At 50.2% G+C, this 18,799-nt stretch overlaps 1 protein-coding gene across 7 annotated transcripts in view; it reads right to left on the minus strand.

Moving 5' to 3' along the window:
* Window positions 1–7,047: 7,047 nt before the first annotated feature.
* The window catches only part of ZNF423 (zinc finger protein 423), a 367,959-nt gene continuing 356,207 nt past the window's right edge, over window positions 7,048–18,799 (minus strand). For 6 of the 7 annotated variants that reach the window (XM_054454364.2, XM_063655023.1, XM_063655021.1 and 3 more), the window contains one exon: window positions 7,048–10,821. In XM_054454364.2, the coding sequence (XP_054310339.1) occupies window positions 10,792–10,821 (30 nt within the window). In that variant the 3' untranslated portion in view covers window positions 7,048–10,791. The remainder of the gene's footprint in view (window positions 10,822–18,799) is intronic. The other variant, XM_063655022.1, reaches the window with a different exon arrangement.

Below are 18,799 nucleotides of genomic sequence, written 5' to 3' on the forward strand. Positions count from 1 at the left end.
TCAAATGATTCTCCTGCCTCAGCCTCCTGAGTAGTTGGGATTACAGGCATGTGCCACCACACCCGGTTAGTTTTTGTGTTTTTAGTAGAGACAGGTTTCACCACGTTGGCCAGGCTGGTCTTAAACTCCTGACTTCAGGTGATCCGTCTGCCTCGGCCTCCCAAAGTGTTGGGATTACACGCATGAGCCACTGTGCCCTGCCTGGGGCAACTTTTCTATACTTCATTTGAACTGGTAAGATGATGAAACCAGGAGATTTTAATATGCCATATATATATACACACACACACACATATATATAGTAATATCTACAGCAACCACTAGAAATGCTATAGAAGGAGATATATCCAAAACACTGTAAATAAACCAAAATGAAATTCTAAAAAATGCCAAAGGCAGAAAGAGGAAATCAGAGGAATTAAAAAAATAGAACAGAAAAAAATATAAAATAGCAAACTTAAGTCCCAATATGCCAATAATTACATTAAATATAACTAATCTAACACAGCAACTAAAAGAGATTGGCAGAATAGATAATCCAACTCTATAGTGTTTACAAGACATTCACTTCAAATATAATAATATAAATAGGTTAAAAATAAAAGGATGGAGAAAGATCTATCATGTAAACATTAATTGAAAGAAAACATGGTGGCTATGTTAGCATTACATAAAGTAGACTTCAGAGCAAAAAAACTAAAAAGACAAAGAAGGATCTTACATAATGATGAAAGGATGGATTTACCAAGAAGATACAGCAATCCTAAATATGTACGCACCAAACAACAGAGCTGAAAAATATGTAAATGATGGAATTGAAAGAAGAAATAGACATATCCACAATTATATTTGGACACTTTAACAACCTTCTCTCAACAATTGATAGAACAATTAGAAAACCAGTAAGGATACAGAACTCAACAATACCACCAATTTACGGGATCTAATAGACATTTATAGAACATGCCACCGAACAACAGCAGAATACACATGTTTCAAAGGCCCATGAAATATACACCATGATACACTATATCATAGGCCATAAAACATAAATCTCAACAAATTTAAAAGAATTGAAATCATAGAGTGTGTTCTTCAACCACAGTGGAATCAAACTAGAAATCAATAACAGAAAGATAACGAAAAGTCACAAAAACATAGAAACTAAACAACACAATTCTAAATCCATGGGTCAAAAACAAAGTCTCAGGATAAATTTACATATACATTGAACTGACTGAAAATGACAATACACTGTATCAAACATTTTGGGACACAGCCAATGCAGTGCTGAGAGAGAAATTTATAGCACTAAGTGCATGTATTACAAAAAAGAGAAAGTGTTAAATCAGTCATTTAAGTTCCCTCCTCAAGAACCTAGAGAAACAAGAGCAAAATACATCCCAAGCAAGCAGAGGGAAGGGAAAAAATAAAGAGCAGAAATCAATGAAATTGAAACAGAAAACCAACAGAGAAAAATCACTGAAACAAAGAGTTGGTTCTTTGAAAAGATCAATAAAATGGAAGAACATCTAACAGGACTGACAAAGAAAAAGAGAGAAAACACAAAGTACCAATATCAAGAATGAAATAGCAGATATCACTACAGACCCACAGATACCAAAAGGACAATAAAGGAATAGGATGAACAACTTTACATGCATATATTTGACAAATTAGATTATATTACCCAATTCCTTGGAAAATAGATTACCACAACTTACCCAATATGACATAGATCATTTAAGTAGCCTTACATATAACTTATACTATTAAGGAAATTGGATTCATAATTGAAAAACTCCTCAAAAAGAGCAAGATCTGTGAGTGCTGACCTGAAAAGAAACGGAATATTTATAAGAGAATGAAAAGTCGTAGAGCAATTCACAGAATAGCATAGATTTTACGAAAAAAGGAAAGAACTATATGGAAATGTATGTATGTGCACAGACTATCTTTGGAAAGAAAGAGACTGGGAAGAGTGTAAGAGGGACAGTTGGTTTTTAGTAATTTTTTATTTTATATACTTCTAAGCAGTTTACACTTTTTTCTTTTATTATTTAACATTGTTTTAAATATGAACATCCACATGGTTTTCCTGGCTGCTCAGTCCGGAATAGCACAGAACATAGGAGCCCAGCCTTTACAGACACATCACCTGCTTTCCCATCTCAACTTTACCACCCACTAGCTGGTAGAGGTGACCCCAGCTTCCTTCACTGTCAAACAAGGACAAAGATCATGAGGAATAAGTGTCTGGGAGTGCCAGGACTCTGAAATTAGCAGAGCAGCACGGTGTACCTTGCATTGTGCTGGGTGCTGTGAAGATTTAGGAGCAAGAACAAACCCAGGAAGCACCTGAGGGGAAATCGCGGGAGGGCAGGGGGCTGCCTGAAGGTGATGGCTCTTGAGCTGAAACCCGAAGGAGCTGTAGGATCTGTTTGGGCCCAGGAGAGGAGAAACCTAATTATAGACAGAGATGTCAGGGGGCAAGGCAAACCCACGGTGCCTGGAGACAGGGTGGCCAGGGGGCACCTGGGAACCCAGCCAGGAGTCCTCAGGCTGGCAGGGCAGGCAGTTCTCCTTCAAGGAGGCCGATCAGAGCTCTTACTTCGTTAAGAAGACAGTAGGGCCAGGGTAATGTCCTCGTTGTATTCTCAGAGCTGATTTTCTTTTCTGTTTTCTATGAGGCTTTAAAAGCCATCAGCTAATAAAACTGTCCTTCGGGTGCTCAGTGTGCCACAAAGTGTTGCCAAGTGCAGCACATCCTCATATCCCCTCCACAGTTCAGGGTGCAGACATCCTTGTCCCCAGTTACAGATTCAGAAGCCACCCATGAGCCCCGTCGCAGATCCAGGCCTGCCAAGGAAGCCTCATTCGCACAGAGAGCTCTAAAGCCAAGATCAGCTCAGACAGCTGTGATTAAACACTCATTTCACAGACGAGGAAACCGAGGCCCTGAGTAGGAAAGGGGCTTGCCCAGAGTCACGGGGAAAATGATGACAGAGAACAGCGTGGATACCCAGCCCAGCGCCCTTGGCTCTGCATGAGAAACACACAGCAAGGCCCTGATCCGTGCTTGCTCGGGTGATGCAGGGGTTACCATCGGTGGCTCTGAAATTCTCTCTCAGTATTTCTGGGGTTGTCTGTTTTGAATCAATGGTCATGTCATGCCTCAGAAGTGCAGGGAGAGAAACCCAAGTCCAGGGAGGTCCAATGGCCAGGCAGAAGTCACAATGCTACCGAAAGGCCCAACTGGAAACTGACCACAGTTCCAGCAGCCCCAGTGCCCTGACTGTAAACCCCATTCTCAAGGAGAGTGCATGGGTAAGGGACCGCCCCATTGGATGGGAAGCACCACAGGTGTGGAGAGCCAGAGGGGCAGGAGTTTGGAGGACCACACGGACTCTGCAGAATGTTCTGGAGACTCTGACACCCCGGAAACCCTCAAGGGTGGGGGCTGGTGGAGGGGAGGGCAAAGCAGGGGGCCGCAGGCCACATGCTTCAGGACCCAGCCGGCAGGCTAGAGGATGGTCCTCCGCTGGGAACTGTCTCTAGGACTCCCGAAAATGCCAGGCCAAAGAACTGGGCAGCCGCCCCTCTTCCGCCAGTGACCTTGACCCAAGCTGGGCTGGCCTTTCAGAGACGACACGGCCCCTTCCCCTCTGATCCTCTTCCCAAGGTCGTAAGATGAGTCGGCTTCTGGGTGGCAGGACTTTTGCAGGGACCCTCGTTTGCAGTTCTTGCTGGGGCTGGAGCGGGGTGGGGCCCGTGACTGGGCTTGGCGTGAAACTAGAAGCGGCCAGGGCAGGTGTAAATTATGCATAGCTATTTCTGGAAACTTCTCAGATTTCTCAAGAGAGAGAAATTAATTTGCCTGTTTGGGCAAATAACACCAATTTTTTTTTCCCCTGCTTAAGGTCATTTTGTTAAAATAAAATTGATTAACATTCTCTTTAAAGTTTAAGTAGAAACTGCTCAAACATATTTTTATGCACAGAAGCACGGTTTGCGCCCTTCAGTAATTAATAACTCCACAAATAAGGTAACACCAAGCCTCTCGCAGCGCGCTCAGCCCGCGGCCCCCAGGTGGGTGGGGCCGGCCCGATGCGGGCCAATCAGGGCTCAGAGGAGGGAAGGGGCGGGCCGGCCGCGCACCAACCCCAGGTTGGGGCCGCCCCGGCGCTGTCCCGGCTCAGGCAGGTCAAGGATCCGCCCAGCCAGGAGCAGTCCAAGTACAGGCTGACCCCAGTGGACTATCACCTGGAACCAACCCCAGTGATGAGAGTATCAGGAGCTAACCACTTCTCTCCATCTCTCCTTCCCTCCCTCCCTCCCTTCCTTCTCTTTCTCTTTCTTCCTTTCTTTCTTCTTTCGAGACAGGGCTTCGCTGTGTCATCCAGGCTGGAGTGCAGTGGTGCAGTCACAACTCACTACAGCCTGGAACTCCTGGGCTCGAGTGATACTCTGCCTCAGCCTCCCAAGTAGCTGGGATTACAGGCACCGCACCACGCATGGCTAATTTTTATTATTATTTTTTTTTGTAGAGACCGGGTCTCGCTGTGTTGTCCGCACTGGTCTCCAACTCCTGGCCTCAAGTGATCCCCCCATCTAGACCTCCCAAAATGCTGGGATTACAGGCATGGGCCACTGTGCCCGGCCTGGAGCTAGCCATTTCTTATGTGCTCTGCTCAAGGGCTTCTTGGGGCTGGGAACAGGGCTTTGGAACCTGACTGCCAGCATTAGAATCTGAGCGTTGGGCAAGTTAGCATCTCTTTGCCTTAGTTTCCTCAGTTGTAAAAAAGAGATAACAGTACCCACGTGATAACTTTGTTGTGGGGATAAGAGGAGTTAATACACGGTGTCTAGGAGAATACCAGGCACCGATAATGTTATTAAACGTCACCATCATTCTTATTTTAATTTCACAACGTTGTGAGATAAGTATTATTTTTTATTTTTCCCATTTACCAATGAAAGCACTGAGGCTCAGAGAAGTTAAGGGCTTTATTTGAGGTCACACAGCTAGCAAGTGACAGAGCTGAGGTCTGAATCCAGGTATCATAGTCCACAGAGCTTAGGCTACAAGTTGTCTTCATATACATGCTTATCTTCCCCTAGACCTTTTAAATTGTCATTGATTCACTTTCATCACAATATCTGCATTCATTTAGTAAATATCTTATCTGCTCCAGATCCTATGTAGGGTGCTGGATATAACGGCATTTACTAAGAGTCAGGCTCTGCCCTCAAAGATAGTCAGAGACAGGTGGGTGGAAGGTGGAGACAGCTTGGGTAGTCATTAGTGCAGTGTTCCAAGCCTTGCTGATTCTCACTTCTTCCAGGCACAGGGCAGGATTGCACTTTCTGGCCCCTGTGATAGAATGGGGCCATGTGACAATTTGCTGGCCCATGCATTCTGAGTCTAAGAGCTCTGTATTTGTGTAAGTCCCAGGCAAGAGCACTGAACTGCCAGTTCTCTCTCTCTCTCTCTGCTTGGTTGCTGACCATATTTAAGGGGGTGGCTGCTCCCTGATCCTAACTTCTGAGTGACCTTGATGTGTTAAGAAAGCCCCCTGGATATCCAAGATGGCTGTGGAATATGAGTCAGAAAGAAATCTTTGTTGTGTTAAACCATGAGAATTTGGGCCCTTTTGTTAATGTGCCATATCCTAGCCTGTCCTGACTGATAGACAGTCCCAGAGACAATTAAGTATAAAAGGCAGTACTGTGCATGCCCAGGGATGGACTTACACACCAGGTAGTATCAGCGTTCTTATTATGAGAGCATTTTACTTAGGTGTGGGGGTCAAGGTGGCCTAAAGAATAAACTGGGCCAAGACTAGGGTGAGATGAATGAGGCACTTCCTTTGGGACCAAAATTTAAGTGAATACAAAACAAACAACCAAAAAGCTAGAGTAATACTTTCATGTTTCTGAAAATAAAAATTAATGTAAAAAATGATGGAAAAAAATGGCAAAGTGTTAAGTAAAGACAGAATCTGATGCTATATTTGTGCCATCCCGCCTCACTTGCCAAATCCCAATCCCAGCCCTGCTTCCAGTAAAACTTTATTTTCAAAAATGGGCTGCCAGCCTGCAGCCTATAGCCTGCCAATGTGATTTTAAAAAATATTACATGAAAATATTGTTTATTTGGATTACTTAATTTTTTGGCACCCACTTAAGTTTTGCTCCCAGGGGAGTGCTTCACTGATCTCACCCAAGTCTTGGCCCCAAGAATTAGACAGCTGAGCTGGGTCTAAAAGTAGGAGTTAACCTGGGACGGGGGAGGGGGAGAAGGGAAGGGCATTCCAGCAAGAGGAAGCACCATGAGCAGAGGCATGGAGGGAAAGGGCAGCCAGGGGCATGCATGCATGGCAAACTGTACTTTATTTGGTGCTTTTGGAAAGAGATCAAGCAAGATAGAGTTGCAAATATTCAGCCATTATTGAGTGTTGTGAGTTTTCTCCCGTTCTGTGACATCAAGAGTGCTGCACAGGGTATATAATCATGGAGCACTCTCCTGGCAAGTCTGAATGAGCCAAAATCAACTGTAAATTGTAAAATAGTGGCACCATGGACTTGCTTTGAAGGGTAACAAGCATTTGGGGGATAAATCCTTGTAGGGTGTCTCTCTCTTCTCCAAAGGCAAGTTCCAAGCCATACCAGTCAATACATAACATCATATGTCACAGGTGCTATGATAGACAGGAACCAGAAGTGATTACTGGGGTAGTCAAGTTACCTCATGGTTCAAATGGCTTCTGGAACACCAGCTATTGCAGCCACATTCCAGCCATCAGAAAGATAGGAGGAATGAACTAATTTCTTCGCTTTCAGGACAATTCTTAAAATTTGCACATACTGCTGTTATTTATACCCTATTGATAGAACCTATGGCTACCAATAGTAATAGGACCACACCTAACTTCTGGGAAGGATAGGATATATAATCTGCCCCTTCCCTTCTCCAAGGTAACCTCTGCTCAGCTATAAATTGGTTACTTTATTAATGAAAAGAAAGAGAACCAGCAGTCTTTCCTGTACAGTACAATACCACTTTATTCATTGTCATCATCATGATTGTTATAATAAAATTAATAATGGAGTCAGACACCCCAGGCTGGAAAGTGAGGCACCCAAGTTATAGTCGCAAGTCTATCCTGAATGGTATGATCTTGGACAAGATTCTGAACTTCTCTGGGATTGTTTTAAGCCACCTAGAATTGAAACTCCATAGGAATACAGCTCTCTAAGGGTACTTCTGGCTTGTTTCCAGCTCATGGCTTCTGCATTTGCAGTGCTCTCTTCCCACTGCTCTTGGACTGCCCACCTCCCTTATTTCTTCAGGTCTCAAGCCCCTGCCTCAGCAAGGCCTTCCTTAATGCACCCCTGTGTCTCATACACAGGTCCCTCCATTAATCCCTGGCAGCTTCTGGCTTTGTCATCACGACACTTATGACCAGGTGTGGCTATGCATTTACTGGCACGCTTGCCTGTGCCACTGTGGCCTCCATGAGGCCAGGGGCCACATCTGCTGGTCATCTCCTTAACCCCAGTGCCCTGTGCAGTGCCTGGCACATGGGGGCAGCTCAGTAAATACTTGCTGAATGGATGAGTGGAAGAAGGCATGGATTTGAGTTTTGGTCCTATTTACTGAATATTTATAGGTACAGGTTCCATCCCTAGGAACACACATCTTAGGAGGGAAGAAAAACAGGTGAAAAGTTCAATATTATGCAACTGTGAATTTAAAAGGAGCATTCTTTAAGGCTGGGGAACTCGAGAAGATTTCTCCCATGACAGTTTCTCCACTGAGACTGAAACCCTTACCTGCCTGCTTCTGGGCACTCTGGGCAGGTGCTCCATTACAGGGCCCCGTGGCCCAGGGGTCCTGGTCCATTTCCCAGCCTGGGCAAAATTCCTCTGCCCAGAGAGCCGCTAGAAACTGACAATTTGTACATCCAAATATAGCAGCAACGAACCTTAGGCTTTCAGTCACCTCGCCCACTCCCCAAAGCCAAATCCAAATGAGAGGCTGATTCCATCGCGCCCTCCTGCCTGAAAAGGTGCCCTCCTACAGGATGCCTGGCGCCATCATTGACGACCATGCTGCTTACAGGTCTCTGTGTGCAGCCCTTTGTCAGGCATCACTTCATACAAGCCTCCCAGAGACCCTCTAAGGCCCCTCACAGTTGAAAGGCAAGTGTCTCATCCCAGCTCCAGACCATTCCTCTGGAAGGGGTTAGTGGGTTCTCCGAGGCACAGGTTTATAACCCTACACTGCTCCCCCACCCTAATACCGCCTGATGGTAAAGAATGCCAGTCCCAGGAAGGGCCTCAGTGTCCCCACTGCCAGCCCCCTCCCCACACAAAGTCACAAGGGGCTCTCAGCCATAGCGGCAGGGACAGAGCCAGCCGGAGAACAATGGGGCCGGGGTGAGGGGGGAGTCGGTGGGGTTCCCTGGCTGCCTTGTCACCGCCATAAACCTCATTACCTCGCGGTCCCCTAGGCCGCCTCTCTCCTTACCCAAGGCATCAGCCGGCTTCGCTGCTGATTCCCACATGGCGTGAAAAGCTCTTAAACCCCCCGCTGCATTTTTAATGGGGGCAGTGACTAATTTAGCCCTACGCCACCAACCGTCAAATCAAATCTTCTATTGGTACTTACTGAGGGCTCACCTGGGCTCCATGGGGTTTGGGATAAATCCAGAGCTGGAGAGGGCCCTGAGACGGAGATGTGGCAGGCCCTGGGACACACTGGTCCCATCGACAGTCCCAGCACTGCCCAAAAGGTAGGCCTGGCTGTGAACGTGTGGCAGCCTCACTCAGACATAGCCCCAGCCCCAGGCCCCAAGCCCCAGTCCACGGGTGGGTACACTTAGAGGAACACTGGTGTCTACCCTGGGGTCTTCCCCCAAAACTGCCAAGTCTCCAGGAGGCTGAAAATTGGCATTCACAGCCTTCAGTTTCCAGGAGGCAACGGCCCACTACTGGCAGGGTCTGCTCTATGATTCACATATGTAAGATGCCTTTTGAAAAACTGAAAGCCCTGCCCGCGTGAGAACATTACATGAGGTGACAGAAAGAAAGGGGAACTCTTATAGGTCACCAGAAGCCCCTTGATATGGGAGTCTTCTAGAAGATGATGGGTATAATTGCTCCAAATTCCACACCCGTGACTTAGTATTACATTATAATTAGGTGCAATCTGTCTGCCTGTTTCATTTCCGCTCTGCAGAGGGTAATAACCAATTTCCTTGCCCCTTGTGGAAAGTTAGCAAGGAAGGGTTTCCCCATGCAAGTTCCGGACTCTGATTGGCAAGTCAGCTGAGCACCAGCATGATGGAGGTGTGGGAGCTAACATGGAGGAGGCCTGGAGATCAAGGCTGCTGGGTGGGCAGCCTGGGATGCCAGCAGGGCCAGGAGTAGGTGAAATAAGCAAGGTGCCTAGAGTGTAAAACGCAAGAGGACACCCATTCCCAGCACTTGCAGGTGTAGGGGGGCCCTGAGAGCGAGTGCCCCCTGAAATAATGTACCCCAGGCCCCTGCCTGCCTCACTCCAGGCCTGGCCCCTGCCACCAGTCTCAATGCTCTCACATCCTACTGATCTCTATGACTGGGAACCTGCGGCTCCTACCTGGCTCTGCTCTGCAGTCCCCAGTCACACATCTCCATGCCTCAGAACCCAAGTGCCACCTGGAGTCCTGGCAAGGGAAGGGCTACCCATTTGCCTGCCTGTATCCAACAAAGGGGAAAGCCAACCCTGAAGGGAAAGCCAAGAAGACTTCATGATCAGCATGGTGACCAACCTACTGCGTGGCCCTGGGAAAGCTGCACGTTACCCTTGGGCCTCTGTTTCCCCATCCAAGAGTGGGAAGATCAGGGTATTCCATCATTAAGGGGTCTTCTGCTTTGACATCTGTGGCCACTGCCAGCCTGTCCAGTCTGCATGCATTAGGTTACTACGATTCTTTTCCAAGGGGAGCACGGTCTATTGTGTGCAGGTCCCAAAGGGCGTGTGCAAGCCCACAGGAACTTGTAGGGGAACACACCTTACAGGAGCTGACAGCCCCCCACGCGGCCCTAGGCTGGGGAGGAGAGAACCAGGCAGCCGGATGCTAATCGCATGGATTCCCTTTATTGAACTGTACTAGTTACTGCAGTCAGATTAAGTCACATTTAAAAGCAGACCATCCAGTTGCACTGAAACCGATTATATTCATTACATAGTTTTAATCACTGTCCGGTGAACTGGCAAATCCAATCAAAGCATTAGTCTTTAATTAAAAAATTAAAAGGAAATATTCAGACAATAGCCAAGCAATCACATCACGATGCACAATTACCTAGAATTGCAATTAAAAAGTAGTTAACCGAAGCGGGGGAGGGGGGGGGGAAAGAAAAACAAGAAAGAAAAAAAGAAGCAAAGAAAAAAAATCACACTAATTCTTTTTTAAAAACTATCAATATAATACATGAAGGAACAAAGGACAATAGCCTTAAAAAGCAGGTTTCTCTAACTCTAGAAATGTAGTCTGCGGCGGAAACTCTAAAAGCACACTAGCTGTAGCAGGACAATAAAAAATACTGAGCATGGAATACTTTTAATCTCTGCCATTAATATTCATTTCCAGCTGCTTATAATAGCAGCGCCTCATGGCCAAATCATTAGAGTTTTACATCTGGGTTGCAAATGACACTTTGATTGGATGTAATGTTCAAATGGCCCTCCCCACGGCGTCTCCGGCAAGCCTTCTGCGGAGAGGTGTCCTGTTGAGCGATCCCTCACTGTGCGTGCTGGCTCATCGTGTGGTTCTGCAAAGGCGAAGAAAGGAGACACACATGAAGGAGAAGAATGGAGAGCATGCTCGTCCCTCCCACTCAGTGCATTTACGCCGGGAGCCGCAGAAAAGCGACTCGATTATAACAAAACAAAATGCAACAAGGAAAAAGTGCTCCAGGGACGCAGCTGCCAAGACACCACGTTGATTTGGGGCTTGGGGATAGGTTCCTGTTACTGCCAACTTGGACTCCCTATATGTTCTTTTTGGCTTTTTTTTTTTAAAGACCATTCAGGTCTTACCAGGGGGACTGGCTAGGTGGAGGGAAAGGGGAAATGCCGGGGAGGAGGCAGGAATTAAAAACATCCCTGTTCACCTCTCCATCTCCCTTTTCCTCTAATGAAGAGGAGGAAACTCTGATCGCCTGCAGGCTGCCCTCGCATCCCCCTCTCAGTCCTCCCCGTGGCTGCTCTGAGCCTAGCAGAGGGAGACAGCAGATGTGCTGTGCAGCTCTCCGGCCAAGAAACACCCGAGCGGGCACAGGCGTGCTGAGGCAGTGGGCGGCCATGGTGCCTGCGGTCCAGGCAGGGGACAGGTCACCCGGCAAGAAGACGCGGGAGGAGCCTCTGATGCTGGGCTCCGGGAGCCTGCCTGCTTGGTCACATGGCAATGGCCCAACCAGAGACAGGGACTCAGTGCAGTTTGGCCGAATGCACCTAGGAATCCAGGGCCCAGGTGGGACCCTGTGGCCAAATGTTTCCTTCTCATTACAGCCAATGGCATTTCCTCCCACTGCCAGCCGGAGGGGGCCAGCAGGGTTGATCTGTTTCACAGGAGCCAGCGGCCTGGGACTGGGGGTGGGATTTGGCATCTGAAAGCCGTCTTTTTGTTTCTTTTCAGTGGTTTGTGTTCCAAATTCAGACCCATTTCATCAAAGCCTCAGGTGGTGCTCCACCTCATGACACCTGGAGAAAGGAGGCAACATCCACCAGGGGCAGGGTGGCCCTGTTTGGGGCCGCACAGGACCCTAGATCCCCAGGAGAGGCTCCTTCTGGGCGCCCTCCAGGGCCCGGCGACTCCTGCAGCTGTGCCGCTGACCGCCAGGGGTCAGCAGAGGCACCGCGTCTCTCCTGGGCTCGGGTCCGCGGCGAGGGCGACCAGGTGATGCCAGTAGCCTCGCCCGGAGGCCGGGGCTGGGGCCAAGACGGGCCACTCCTGCTCCCCGGAGCAAGGCCCCGCGCAGCCCCTTCCTGTGACGGGCACTGCGAAGGCTGCCATCCCCGTGGTGATGTCACCGACCCTTCCTGCGATCTCCCTGCCGGGAAGAGGCAGCCCGCGCCTGCCTCCCAGCAGATGCCCACAGCGCCAAGCGCCAGCGACAGCCTCGTGCTCATGCGGGCCGGGCAGGCGCACGGCCGGGGCTTGGTGGGCATGCGTGCTCTGTGCCGTGGCAGGCACCGCTGTTTCAATCCTCACAACAGCCTTGCGATGTGGGACTTCTTAAGATGAAGACATTGAGGCCTAGGAAGGCAAAAATTACAGGCCCAAGGTTACCCAGGTTGGAAGCACCCGGCACTGAACCAGACGGCTGGAATCCACTAGAGCAAGGGGATTTTCAGGGGAGCCAGGCTTCCCAGGGCCTGCACCCCACGGGCACCGCAGTCTGCAAATCACCCGCATTCTGCACCAGACTCAGTGCCACCTCTGCCGGCCGGGCCTGACACCTCGGTCGGGGGTGTCAGGGACCCAGAGGCACCAGGCAGGTTGTTTGAGGCCACAGATGGGATGCAGGCGGTTTCCATGGGAACCCGCACCCTCCAGCCGTGGCACCTCTCCCTGTACTTGTGCAGGGACAGCTAGCTAGTCCTGTGGGGAGCCAAATCCGCACTCTACACAGCCATCCTCCTGCTAGCGTCAAGCCTCTGCTGACTCAGTTTCCGCCTCCCTTCTCCTCCCTCCCAACCAAGCTGCTCTTAGAGTCCTCTAGGCACATGGATCACTTCCCATCCCTGCAGACCTGTCCAGGCACCTGCAGCCCACCTCCCACACAGCCAGGCACCTCTCATGAGCTAGACTGACCTCCTTTGCTGAGCTGCACACAGGGTGGCGGCACTTCCTTTCTCAGGACCCAGGGCTGGGCATGCACTGTCCTGACCATACCCCTGGGCCTCCAATCCCCAGCAGGCACAGCTGCCCAGGAGCAACTTGGAGGTCTGCACTTTCACACCCTGCCAACCGCCAGTCAAAAACCCCTGCTATCTTGGTGTGGCTGGGTCATTCTTTATTAGGGGGAGGACGGGGAGGAGGAAGAGAGGGGACATGAGGAAGGGAGACATGGACAGCTCTTTCTTGTCCTCAAATTATGGTTCCTAGGGCCTGGCACAAAGTAGACACTCAGGCAGTATTTGTGAATGAATCAATGGAAAGAAAATGAATGAAGGTATGGGTAGGATGTGGACATGTGGAAAGGGGAGAGAGTATTCCAAGAGGAAAGAATAACAGAGACGGAGGTGTGGAGCCTGGAATCCAAGTGGCGATGCAGGTACAGGTCCCAGCACAGAAGTCACAGGAAGGCTGTTAGGCACATGGCCTACGGACAGTGGAGGCCTTGAGTACCAACAAACATGGGCTTTGTTCCACAGGCCACAGAAAACCAGACATGATATTCGATCTCCACAAAATCCCCAAGGACCACCTACTACCAACATGGGCACAGGGGGTGTCTGGGATCTCTGGAGAATGAAGCAGCCTTTTGCCAGGATGCCAAGAACAGGGTCAGTGTGACACACATGGCCCACACTGGCTCACCAGGGCACTGCTGGTGCAGACATGATGAAGGCTGGAACCCACACCTGGGACCACTGGTGAGGAAAACTCCAGAATGCCTACGCCATTCCCCAGGAAAAGCCACAGTATGCCTGCCCACTTAAATAGCAGTAGCAGGGGGCTCTGAGGTTAGACTCAAGAAAGAACTTCCTCCTAGAGGGTTCTGAGACAGAAGGATAAAACTTCCTTCCCTGAAGTTTTGTGACAGGAACAAAAGCCCAGGATGTCACAGCAGATGGAAATGTCAAAACTTGATGCCCCAAGGGGACCAGGCACCAGAATTCACTCAGCACTACGTTATTAAGCACCTGCTGGATGCTCTGCTCTGCGCTGGCACAGTGAGGGGGAGGGGAAGACACCAGCTGGGCCTACCCCTCAAGGGGCCTGATTTAGAGGGGCTAGACACAGACACCCAAACATTTGTGGGATTAATGGTGCAGCTGGCAGCTCAGCTAGGGAAACTGGTCAAGGACACCCAATCAGTTTGTGTGATGGTGGTGGGGAGCACAGAGGTGCCCAGGTGCTCGGCCAAGGAGGGCACTGGCTCCTCCATAGGCCAAGGGCAGTATCTCAACAGGCAGAGGGGGTGGTGGGACCCCTGTCCCCAAGACTCACCAGTCGCCCAACACCAGGACACAGAGCAGCTCTGGACAGCCACTGCAATCAGCACAGTTCAATAACCCTGAAAGAACCCGCGTCTGTTCCCCACAGCTAGAAGCTGTGGTTTGAGGAATGTGGGGAGGTTCAGCAAACCTTCTTAAAGAGTTCCTTCCATCCAGCATAGTTCTCACAAGAGCATTCTGCCTTAATGTCTCTTTCTCTGTTTATGCCTGTGCTATATTTAGCCCCTTTAGAGAAGGAAGAAAATCGTTTTTTAAAGATGCTACCCACCCCACAGATGAACACTTCCCACCACCATAAAGGCTGGGGGTGGAGACAGGGGCCCAGGCAAGGACTGGAAAATGCCTAGAGGGAGGCCTGGCATCCACTCGGCCTCGCTGCCTGCCAGGGAGACACAGGTGTGGGCCAGAGAAGCAGGTGAGGAAAATAAAATGGGAGAGCAGGAGGGGGTGGGTAGCAATGGTTTGCAGCCTTGATCCATCCACTCGGCAGAGCTTGTGTGCTCTCCTGGATGGAGGTTTCTGGTACAGCCTGTTTTGGGAGCCTCTGCCTGGCACACGGGGCCAGGGACACAAGACAGTGATGGCCAAGGGGATGGCATGGGCCCGGGCACAGAAACCTGTGTGCTGCCTATGCTGGGGGCAGGCCTACCCTGGGTCCTGGTGAGACCCACAAAAAGAGCCCTCTCTGTGCAAATCGTCAGCAGAGCACTCAGGAACCGCTTCCCTGACACACCCTGAGCCTCTGGAGGGAAAGAAGCCCAGCATTCATTTCATGGTTGCTCATTCATTCATTCATTTATTCATTCATCTTTGAGCCAATGAGCCACTATGCTTGTTGTTGGGAATTCAGCAGCAAAATGATCCTGATCCTGAACCCAATCCAGGGTAATGTTTTGTGCACGGAAGGAGCGGGCCGGAGTACAGAGCCTGGTGGCTACACTGTCCTTCCCAAAGCACCGCCACACACTAGAGTGAATGGGCTCCTTGGAGGTTCAGCTGGGGTCCGATGCTGGTTTTGCCCGCCCCAGGAGGGGGCCCTGGCTCAGCCCACCTCCATGCCCAACACAGTCACAAACAGGAACACTGTGTGCCTCTCCCTAGTCTGAAGCCCAAGATTGCTTCTCAAGATCTTAGCACCATTCTCTGTTGCTTAGGCGTGGGACCCTGCCTGGTCTCCCTTTGATACCTATCCATCACCACGTTAAGTGGGAGAGACGTGAGGAGCTTAAGCATGCCAGCTGCATAAAGCAAAAAGAGCTTCTTCACACACCCTGTTAGCTGCCTCTCCTGGCTCTCAGCTACTCTGATGACAGTGTCTGTAAAGTCCTAGTACCTCGCCTTGTCCTTAGCAAGTGCCCCATTGGTGCTAGCCACTGCCCTGGAGACCCCAAGGAGGGCAGGAAGCTTTAGTGGGCCGAGATGGGCTACACCTTGGGTTTGAATCTTGGCTCTGTCACTTACTGGCCATGTGGCCTTGGGCAAGTTCTGTGACCTCTGGGTTTTGGGGGTGGTTAATAACACAGCCCTCTTCCTAAGATGCTGATAGGGTTTGGATGTTTGTCCCCTCCAAATCGCATGTTGAAATGGGATCCCCAGTGTTGGAGGTGGGGCCTAGTGGGAGGTGTTTAGGTCTTGGGAGAGAATCCCTCACGGACAGCTTGGTGTCCTCTGGGCAGTAATGAGTTACCATGAGATCTCCTTGTTAAAAAATGTCTGGTGCCTCCTTGCAATCTCTCTCTCCCCATCATCATCAAGGCTTCCCTTGCCTTCCATAATCATTGGAAGCTTCCTGAGGGCTCACCAGAAACAGATGGCGGCACCTTGCTTCCTGTACAGCCTATAGAACTGTGAGCCAAATAAAATTGTTTTCTTCATAAATTACCCGGCCTCAAGTATTTCTTTATAGCAACACAAAACAGACTAATACAGATGCCCTGAGGACTCAGGAGATAATGCCTGCATACGTCCCAGTCTGGCTACAGTGAATGCTCCACAGATCTCCATAGTGGTGTCTGTGCTGGTCTTGCTGACCCGGCAGGGTGCTCCATGGCAGAGGGCCTGTTTGCTCCCTGCCACTTCTGTGGGACCAGGCACGATTGGGGCTTACAGTGAGGGCCTCATAGAGGTTTAATGGACTGACCAGCTGTACCCCTCCCCCTTCCCCTCTGGGTGTCCAAAGGGCTGGCAAGGTCTTAAGAATGCTCCCGAGATGGCTGAACTTTGGATGGTCCTGCCCTTGGAACAACAGGCGTCATTATCCCCTCCCCACAATCCCCCCTGGCTAGAACCCCTGTACCCACAAATCACTGCTTTCTCCTCCCCACCCTCAGGAACAGAATGCCATGTCTGCAGGGGAGGACAGCCTCAGGGAGACTCCACGGGGGATGGAATAGGTGTACCCTCATCCATCCATCCACTCACCCATCCATCCATCTACCCATCTATTCGTCTATCCACCTACCCACCCATCCATCCATCCACCCATCTATTCATCTATCCATCCATCCATCCATCCATCCATCCATCCATCCATCCACCCACCCATCCATGCATCCATTTCTTCCACAGATGTTCACTGAGTTCCTGTCTGTCAGGCCCTGGGCTGGGCACTGGGCACAGACAGGTTAAGAAGCTCCAGCGCCCTCCCATGAGGGGCTCACAGTTTCATGGTGAGGGTGACGATGGCCAAACTCATAGACCCTGAAGACCATTAAGAGGCAAAAAAGAAGGCTTGGCTCTTCTCTGGAGACTAGGCCTTGGTTCTGGCCCTTGAGTCTTTGAGTCCCTGCAGCATATGAAGGCACAAGAACACTCAGCCCCCACACCCAGAGCATCCCACCCTACTCTCCCGGCCCCACCTGCAGAGCCACCCAGCTTGCACATCACCTCACTATGATTTCCGGTTGGGAAAGAGGTTGTGGACAATCCCCCTTCTCCCCACTGCCCACCACTGGCCACTCCCTGGCAGGTTCCAGCCACAGTGGCTCTCACAAGGCTGGCTTTACAACTCACTTTCTCCAGGAGCTGGGGCCAAGCCCGATAATGCACCTTAGCCACTCAGAGATTCCCTTTCCAGAAGAAGTAGCCCTTGAGGCTGAGGTGGCAGCCATGTTCATGCTTGGCAGGGGTGAAGTTTGGTCCCGTTATTTGTTCACTTAGCAAACAAGGCGCCTGGCCCTGTGCAGTAGACAGAAGAGAGTAAGTGAGGCACAATCCTGGCCTTTTAAGGACTATAGAGAGAGGACTGCCAATAGGAGATGCTTAAGGAAGAAGCTGGCCTTTTAGCTGCCCTTTAAGGACAGCCCAGGTGAGGATTTGCACTGGGTGTGTGTGTGTGAGCTTGAGAGATGGCTTTTCAGGCAGAGTGAACCCCTGGACAACAGCATGAAGGTGGGAATGGCACCAATCATGATCACTGCTAACACTGATGGTAGGCTCACTGTGTGCTAGACACCATTCTTAACCTCCACCCATATTAACTCATTTAAGCCTCACAACTGCCCTGTGCATTAAATACTCTCATCATCCCTATTTTACAGATGAGAAAACTGAGGTGCAGAGAGGCCCAGGTCCTGCCACTGGTGATGGCAGTGCTGGGTCTGCACCCATGCAGTCTGTCTGCAGAGCCCACTCTTCACCACCGCACTGTTCTGCCTGTGAGATGTGAAAAGTGCAGCATATGTTGGGGGAACAATGAATAATTCAGCTTGGCAGAAGCACAGGGTATGTGCCATGGAGACCAGCCTGGAGAGGAAGGCGGGGGCCTTATTGATGAGGCTCCTTGATGCCAGACGAGGCAGCTTGCCCTTAAATCTGGGCCATGGGGAGCCATCGAAGGTATTTGAGCTGTGGAGTTACAGGAGAGGCAAGACACAGGGAGAAGCTCATGCCTCCAGCCAAAAAGGTGTGTCAGCAGGGCCTTCTCGCCCATCATTTCCCTCTGCTCCCATCCCCTGTTCCCTGGAAAACCTTCCCCTTTCCCCCCACACTTTATTTCTTTCCCTTTGGGAAGGGTATAGATACAGGCAGCCCTGCCTCCCCTATCTGCTGTGTATCACCTGGGCAGCCCCTCTCTGCTTGTGAGCACTTATTTTTAGAAGCGTTTGACAATCGTCCAAGGGTCTAAGACGAACAGATGGCCTGTCTTAAAGGCTCATATGTTCGCTAGTTTGCACTTCTGACAAACGGTAAGCGTACTCGAGAGCACACCATAAACAGTGCCGAATGAATACTCAGAACACAATTTAGCTAATGCATGTCATTAAAATTAGGAGTGAGTGATGGCCAAGGTTCCCTCTAAATGCCTGCCCTGTGACGCAGCCACTCCCCCGGGGCCCAGGCTATGACGTGGACACACCTCACTTCTCCCATAACCCCCACCCAGCAAGCCAAGGTTTGCCCCATTTACGCAGAGGGCAGAGCAAGGTTTGCCCGAGTGGGTATGACATCCATCCCTGGCCTCAGATTGAAGCTGGTGGCCCACTGGCCTTGGACAAAGCCTTGAGATGTCCTATGGCAGAGAGAGCAGCAGCTCTTCCATGCACAGGATGTGTGTGAGGTTTT

This window comes from Pongo pygmaeus, chromosome 18 (assembly GCF_028885625.2).
Source record: "Pongo pygmaeus isolate AG05252 chromosome 18, NHGRI_mPonPyg2-v2.0_pri, whole genome shotgun sequence".
Lineage (NCBI taxonomy): Eukaryota > Metazoa > Chordata > Mammalia > Primates > Hominidae > Pongo > Pongo pygmaeus.